Source organism: Montipora foliosa, chromosome 11, assembly GCF_036669935.1.
Source record: "Montipora foliosa isolate CH-2021 chromosome 11, ASM3666993v2, whole genome shotgun sequence".
Lineage (NCBI taxonomy): Eukaryota > Metazoa > Cnidaria > Anthozoa > Scleractinia > Acroporidae > Montipora > Montipora foliosa.
The window spans coordinates 20,340,332-20,348,909 of NC_090879.1; the positions used below are offsets into that span (position 1 = coordinate 20,340,332).

At 39.4% G+C, this 8,578-nt stretch overlaps 1 protein-coding gene across 4 annotated transcripts in view; it reads right to left on the reverse strand.

Moving 5' to 3' along the window:
- Positions 1–8,578, reverse strand: part of LOC137975182 (uncharacterized) — an 11,523-nt gene extending 2,945 nt beyond the window's left edge. For 3 of the 4 annotated variants that reach the window (XR_011117553.1, XR_011117552.1, XM_068822267.1), the window contains exons 1-3: positions 8,456–8,578; positions 6,428–7,832; positions 1–2,166 (exon numbers count right to left, since the gene is read on the reverse strand). The exon at positions 1–2,166 is cut by the window's left edge. Coding sequence is in view for 2 of the 4 variants with exons in the window: in XM_068822267.1 (XP_068678368.1) it covers positions 257–2,166; positions 6,428–7,832; positions 8,456–8,479 (3,339 nt within the window). In the remaining 2 variants the exon portion in view is untranslated. Of the gene's footprint in view, positions 2,167–6,427; positions 7,833–8,268; positions 8,306–8,455 lie in introns of those variants that run through there. The other variant, XM_068822268.1, reaches the window with a different exon arrangement.

Here is an 8,578-nt window from a genome sequence, read left to right on the forward strand (position 1 = left end):
AGCTGTACTCTTAGTTGTGACTCTTCTCTACCAACTGAGCTTTTAGGTTATCTGGGAGATGGCGATTATTACAAGTTCACTAGCCCGTAACAGGTTAATTTATAATAGAGAACATGCAATATGCATATATTTAAACCTCAGATGTGAAGTTCAAATATATGGCATTTTACGTATTTGCTATCATGAGAAATAAAAATAATAAATTAATGTTTACTTACAGGCATACTTACAGAGATCACTAAATATAAGCTGCTGTTTACTTCCTAATTGTTTTCAATGTTGACGCATACTTTACCAGCTCTGCTTTAAATCTCTTACAGTCATTCTTTCTTACAGCTATTTCTGCCTCCAGTATACCTTCTTGCTTTTTATCTGTCATTAATTGAATCCAGTTCTCCTCAAGTTCTTGCATGAGCCTTTGTTTCTTTTCTTGTCTTTCTGCTATTTGATGATGTATGAGAAGAAGGGCATCTTCTTTTTCCTTCAGACCCCTTTCAGACAGGATCAACTCTTCTTGAAACTTAGCATGTAAGGTGGTCAGTAGCTTATCATTTTGGCCCTTAATTCCTGACGGCTCACCATTCCTCTTGATCCAAGCTTCAGAGGTCCGAACATTAGCATCCCCATTTTGACTGGTTGTGAGAGACACATTAGTACTCCTGTCGTCATTGCCCAAAACAACTCTTGAAATGGGAGGTGTGTTCTGATTGGAAGTAACACTTGGTGCATTGGAAACCCTGTCATAATCATTGGAAACCCTGTCATAATCATTGCTTACATCTAGAGAACTGGTATCACTGTTGATTGAGCTCGTAGGCACACTTGTACTTGAGCTTTGATTAACTGCAACCACTGGTGGAAAGGAACCATCAATGTGATCTGTTGCAATGCTAGGTGAACAGATATCATTCCTTGCATCTGGCATTACATCCACTGAAATATCCTCGGTAACTTCACTATCACAACCTAACAAAACTGTAGCATCTGTATCCTCTGATATGGGTGGAGTTGAAAAGGCTTCATCAGGTAAAAGCTTTAAAGATGGTAATGGTGAAGTCTCACTTGATTTTGATGTTGAAGGCACTTCATCCTCTACAAAAAGGTCTTCTTTTTTGTGACCTTTTACGACAGCATCTTCTGGCTCCTCCTTGGCTACAAAAAGCTGTGTGTGTCCAGTGGAACCACCAGATACTAATGGGCTCAGACAATTGTCTACAGGAACGAATAGGGTTGCAGGTGGTGATGCTGCTAAAGGGGACTCTAAAGGAATGCTTTTGTCTGGGGTCTGTTGAACCTTTGCTACATGGTCATTAGGCAAAGGAGGAACTTCAAAGTCATGTGGTTGAAGAATTGCTGCCATTTCATATGAGTGCAATTCTTTTGATAGATCAGATGGAGTTTTACCATTGGTATTCTTGATCTCTTTCAGGGCATCCATGATCTCTGGTTCAATGTTTTTCATGACAATCTTGATTACACGATGTCCTGCGCCGTGTCTGCATGCAAGGATGTGTAAAAAGGTTTCCTTGCTATGGTTTGTCTTAAGTAGAAGTTCCTTTACTGTGTTGGGTGTGAGCTTACCAGAAGTCTTCAGATGCGCCAACTCCTTCATGAGTACCGCAAAGTAACCCTCATAAGTGCTTATCTTCTCAAGCTCTCCTGTGCAGTCAAGAACAATTTTAGCCAAGCAGTGAAAGGGCGTGTCTCCTTCTTTATTAGATAAGGTAACAACTTTTGGCACACAGTCAGTCAAGGTTCTAAGCGTTTTAGAGAACACCTCTAGGATTGTCTTTACAGAGTTTTTCTTTAGGACTTGGCCAAGGGACAGAAGCATTCTATGCACTCCTGTTTCTCCAGTCCTCTCAGATTGTACAGCAAGGTTAAATTCCTTCATCTCTGCCAATTTACCAAGAACTCTAAATTTACCCAGGACACATACCCAATGTACTAACGGGTATTTGAAAGAAGCAACAGGATCCACAAGGTCTGCATTAACCCTTAGTCTGGCAAACTTTCCAGCCTGAGTAACAATCTCATTCACTTGCTTCATAAAATTGTCACCATTTGCTGCACCATAGTTGTAGTTGGAACATTTCAATAGACTCAAAATGAGCTTGTGGTGTTGAGCTGTGCATGTTGTATGGCAAAATGGTGTATGCTTTGGTGCTGCAGGAGAAAGATACAAAATAATAGACTAGTCATTATATGAATAAAGGAAAGGCAATTGAGCCTTATTCAGCCAACACTACAGGCCAAGAAAATGATTGATTTTACTTGTGAAGTTCGGACGAGGGTCAGAAATATTTCATCATGTCCTTGCCCTATTTGTTCCACCCCACATTAAGTTAAAATAGGCCACTATCAAAAATACCCTAAATACAATGTTTGTGCCCCTCCCCTATTGTTTTTGTTTTCTCCTGAGACCATTGTAAGTCCCAAGAGAAACCGAAAACAATGCTTATGCAAAATTTGGGGGGGCAAACAGAGAGTATTATGTTATATTCAAAAGTGGCCTATAATGGATGGTTCAAAGAAAGAAAAGAGAAACAAACTACACATAAATGTCATAAAAGGTTAACCTTAAATCACTTTACTTTTTAAATGTAAGAAAATCTGTCTAATATAACCCTCTTTATGGTTTGAAGAAACTAAATTCAGGAAACTAGTGAAATACTTTATACCATGACTTGTATTTATTTATCTTGAAAGATATGTACCATATTTATTCACTTATAAGGCACACTCAGTTATGAGACGCACCCTAAACTTTCGAAGACGACTGTGACAAGTAAGCAAAATAAAAATTTCACCTGAATACCCTGTAATAAGGCAGGCCCAGAATTACGGGAAATTTCGTTGACCATGTTTGCTGTACTTACAACAAACTTCCAAGTTACTAATTACATTGCTTTCATTCCCAAAACAAAAGTGAAAAAGTCACACATTGAAAACAATAGCAAAAACGTCATCTGAGAAGTGAAGGCGGATGGTGAGAAACTTCCACTGAAGGTGATAATCAAAGGCATTTGTCAGCTGCGAATCAAGGTGCCCAGGAGAATGCAGGTTTCTTTACACAAGAAGACCTGGATAGACGAAGGTTTGTTCTTTTTCCTTTATAGGAGTATTTAATAGCAGCCATGACAAATAATTTTTTTCAAATGATTTGAAGTCAAGTTTGCCTTATTTCATGGGAGCGAGGTTCAATTGTTTCTGACGTTAATCATTTCAAGCACGTGCCTTTTAGCACGTTCGCTCTTTGCTGAAATACCATGGCTTTGTTCACCAACTTGTCGCCTGAGCATCGAGGACTTCTTGTTTGGAATTCCTTCTGCACCCATTTAATGGATGCAGTTAAAGATCCACTGGACAGACCAAACGTTGATGTTGCCGTAAAGTCAATGATCAACATTGTTTGTCTTTTGTTCATTCATTTACCGGTATTTTTTTACATACTCATTTCAGTTTAGCATTAATTATTAGGGAAATTTGGAAAAGTTATATTTTGTTGTGTGAAAATACTCGGTTATAAGATGCACCTCAAGTTTTGAGCAGATTTTAATCATAAAAAAATGGTGCGCCCAATAAGTGAATAAATACGGTATATTTAAGTGTGGGTTGTAAACGAAAGATAGAGGTGATCCTTACAGTTACAGACACCTCAGAAATTCAGGAGACTTCAATGGGAATTGAACCAGTGAACCTCAACAGGCTGCACCCTTGCAGGATTCCCGCAAGAAAAATAGAAATGGCGCATAAAAACCCATGCAAATGCACCCACTTGGGCACACAAGAATGCTACAAGTGAAACAGACTTTTAGAGGTAAGTTAGCAGTCTTTTAATGGTTCCAGTGAATATTCCAAATTCTTGTTTGGCCAGAGCTTAAAAGATAATTTAGAGTGTGGAGTCATGTTTTTGTCATGTCACACAGAAAATTAGATTCTTTCTTTCACCCTAAAATACCAAGGATTTAGAAAAGGTGTACTATCATTGAAACGCCGGTTAAGAGGATAATGAAGACAACATGGTAAGCAAAGATCCAAAAGCTATTTCATTGAGGAAAAAGCCATGTTTTTCAGAGTGAATGGCACTCAAAATACACAATCATGGCTTGCCTATATGATGCCAAGATAAAGGTCGCAACCTGTTAGATCTGTCCAGAGGCAGACAAATCAAAATGCCTTTACAATATTGTCAAAGGGCCACAATTGCAAGAGTAGTAATTTGAATGTGCCTAGATGAAATGGACAGAGAAATCAAGAGGGATTTTTTTCCACCTTATTCATGGAATGCAAGTAACTTTGTCCCGCTTAAGCTCTTGCAGGGCCCCTATTTTTCAGGGAAGGGGGCCCTTGGGACTTTCTTAGACAAAATCCTGGTGAGAACACTGTTGAACCCATCGCCTCTGCAATGCTCTACAAACTGAGCTATGAAGCCAATCAGTTGGGAACGAATGAGCCCAACAAATTGACCTGACCAACTGAGTGGCTTCATACCTCAGTTGGTAGAGCATTAATTGCACCAGCATCACAGAGGCCATGGGTTTGAATCCCGATGACACCGCCTCAATTTTTCAAGGATCACTTCTATCTTTCGTTGGTAATTATCTATTTTGTCATCATGAACCCCATAACTGACCATTCTCACTGCAATAGGTTAGTTTCAAATTGTGCAGCAACAAAAGAACAGAGGTTCAAGGTTCAGGGGAAATAATTAGCTTTGTTTTGTTGAAAACAAAGGAAAATGCAAATTATTCCCCTGACTTAGCTCGACCTTGTTCCTGCACAATTCGAAACTACCCTATTACTATTTAGTAGCACCCAACTAGTGGACTAGTGCAAATCCTGCATCTTGATTGGCTATGCTACTAGAGGACTATGAGGACTATTATTAATAGTCCTCGAGTAGCGCAAAGCATGATGCTTTCTTTTGTTTTATTTCCAAATAAATATTTCTTTAACTATCATTTGCTAACTTTATTATTGCCTTTTCTGTCCGACCAGTTGGGTGATACTAAAACAATATTATTAGCCCCTTGGCCCTCAAGGGACACGGGTCAATAGCCCATTTGGCTTCACCTCATGGGTTATTGACCCGTAGCCCTTGCCGGCTATGGGTCTAATTGTTACATAGTCAGTCAATGCTGAGACAGCTGGTTCCAGTTGTTCAAAACGTGGATAACACTATCCACCGGATAAATCACTATCCATTGGATAGCACAACTGGTTTTGCTATTACGTATCCACTGGATACTGATTTATCTGGGGAATAGCACTATTCATAATTTGAACAACTGGGGTGTGGGTGCCAGCTCTTAAGATACAGTATCACGGAAAATAGTTTATTGTGTGGTTCCAGAAAATTAAATACCCATACCCCACCCACGGAGGGTTAGATTCAATTGGGGGGCTGGTGAAGACTTTTAGCGAGTCAGCCATTTCGTTACTAGCAGTTTGTGATAGGTTTGTATGGAAACTATAGGACAAATGATATTACCAACATTATCATCAAGGAGCTAACCCTAACCCTACATTTGGACAGGGAGCTACATTTGCTTTTGGTTACCTGAATCGGTTGTGAAAGTGGGTAGGTTTTAATTTCATTTTATTTGATTGAACTTACATTTTAAAACCCTCTGAAAAGAGAAAGTTTGTGAACCCCCCTACCCTTTGGAAAATTTTGCTTTTACACCCCACCACCCCTCAGAATTTCTGTGACCCTCCATGGGGGAGGTATGGATATTTTCTGGAACCACACATTTGAACTCCACCCCACCTCTACCTCTACCTCTACCCCAACCCCACCCCCACCCCCCACCTCCTCTGTCAGTGTTACAACTTCAAAGATAAGTCAAAGACTGAAGACAGGATTACTAAACAATAAAAAACAAAATCCAAATGTCTTTTGTCTCATCTAAGTTGCATCCAGTAGCATTCCAGAGGATGAGGACTAAATTTTAACTCTTGTAAACACATTCCACACTCAGGCTAAGAAAGTAAAAAGGCAAAGTTCCAGTAAATGTGGAGCTTTCTTTTTTACCAATTAAGGGAAGAAGGGATTGGCTGGCGTAACATTACAAATGATGGAAGTTGGAAGACAAAAGTACAGGAAGCATGAGACTAGGGTATGGGAAGCTTCAAGACCCAGACTGCTTGGACCATTTGTCACAAACTAGGACATTCTAAAAGGCAGAGGGTCTGAGACAAGGCATTTCTCAACCTTTCAGGGAAAAACACTGAAAAGATGAATTTCAAAATTCAACATTATACAAGCAAATTTAGTAACACCTTGATGCTCGGGGAAAAACCTTCAATTCCTTTTCATAAGCCAGCAACTTTCATAATGAATGAGTTGGTAAATATAAATGCTGAGTACCCTATAGAAATAAATTGATGTAGAAAAGATCTTAACTTATTTATAAAGCCATACCAGCTTCAAATATAATGTTCTCATCTGCACGTTTTGAAGGGGTGTCTTTGAGCATGACATTCCTGCTGGCATCACCCGCAGCTCCATTGTTGTCACCCTTTATGTCCTTGTCACCATCAACATCATCCTCTTCTTCTGACTCAAAGTCATCTGAATCATCATCCAGCTTAAAATCATCATCGTCCACATCACTTTCTGAATCAGACCATTCCAATGCCACGCGACTTCTTTTGGTGCTGGGTCCACTGGACTTTGTTACTCTTGGAGCTGGTCTTTTTCCAATAGCTTTCTTTTGTGTAGCCCCTTCTCCTTTTGATAAACCTTTAACAGTATCTGACTGGCATAAAACATTACCATCCCCAAGGTTTGGTGGGGTTGTTGGGGTTTCTATGGAGTTTGTTTCTACTGGCATTACCTCTCTTGTTGAATTACTGTCTTTTGCCTCCACTGCTGCAATGGATTGCGAGTTGTTCTGCTCGACTCTGTTACTACTCTTAGGAGTTAAAGCTTTACTTCCAGCTACTGCCTTCTGCAGACTTGCTATTACAACAGCTGGTGCCCCTAAGGCTCTGAGCATTTTACAAGATCTCTTTTCAACAGCCAGTTGACGTGGTGTCTTCCCACTATTGTTCTTGTTTTTTGAAATCTTCTCACTTATCAAATGAAAATTTTTTGAGAAGTATTCCAATGAATCAACAGATTCTTCATCTGATACTAAGTGGTGAAGGAAGGAATTCCCACTTTTGTTGATGACGGAAAATATTTTCTCAACTTCGTCATATTTTAATTTATTGTTCTCTTTTATCCTCAACAAACATATCTTCAGGTACATCCTTGAATAAGGATCAGAGCTGCATCTCTTTGCAAGGTAGTGAAGTATGGTGTCGCCCAAGCTAGAATCTTTTGCACACAAAACCTCTGGAACATGTTTGAGAAATATGTCTAGGATATTACCAAAGATGGACCCAATGTACTCAGTTGAATTGCTAGGACCGAGTCCTCTCGCAAGATACTGCACCATAGAATGTAATGCACTTTGACTGTTTTGGCCACCTTTTACTGTAAGAATAAAGCCACACTCACTTATAAGATAACCTAACAGCTTGTATTTTCCAAGAATACACACCCAGTGCACCAAAGGAAAACAGATTTCCTTGTTCTTTTCTGGAACACAATCTGTGTGAATCCACTTTGTTTTTGTAAACTTATCCAAAGATTTCTTGAAATCAGTTTTTTCTACTTCAGTTGTATCTGGTGACTTTGCAAGTGCCATAATCAGCTCATGATGCTTGCCTGCTCTGGGACATGTTGAGTTTCCAGACACAATGTGGCACAAAGTACACTTAACAGGGGGCGAAACATTTCCAGTGCAACTCTGCATGTTTGAGGCCTGGTCTACTGGCATCTAGATGAATAAAAAATCACACCCTTTTCAACCATGTTGAGACAATGTTGAACATAAATTTTGCTAGAGAAACTACAAGATACAGGGCCAAACAAGAAAGATTTACCTCGTTGTGGCTTTAGCACACAGAAAGTTAAGTGACTTGTCAGTGAAAGTAACGAGTATATACTTTTGTGGCTCTCTGGTGCTATGGCTTAGAAGTTGTTCCCCGCCTGCAGATTTTGACATTTCAACTTCTGAATGCATTTTTACTAAGACATGATTGTTTACTCAATCACTCGTACTTATACCTCTGACGCTTCTTCAATTTTGTATTTCTTTTTGCAATACGAGCAGCATATTAACCCCTTTGCAATAATCAATACTATTGTCATTGTTGATTCAACTTGCTTTCATGAAGTACTCAGTTCTGTACGTCATATGAAGTGCAACGTACCATAATACATGACTGTACAATTCTTGCAGAACAAGGCCCTAAAATGTAGACATGCAAACTGGTACGTGGCGGGGTATATTGCAGTCTCGAACAACGTAAGAATGATCGCCACTAAAGCAGATTCAAATAAACAAAATAAAAACACACATTAAACGACAAAGAAGAGTACATTAGTAATGACACTGACCTGTGATGAGCTTCGACGGTCCATCTTGATACAACGCTTTGAAAAGATAGATTCCCACAATCCCCTCTGCCATTGCGATTATTTATCCCATGTGACCAAAAACGCGCCAAATTAAAGTAAAGA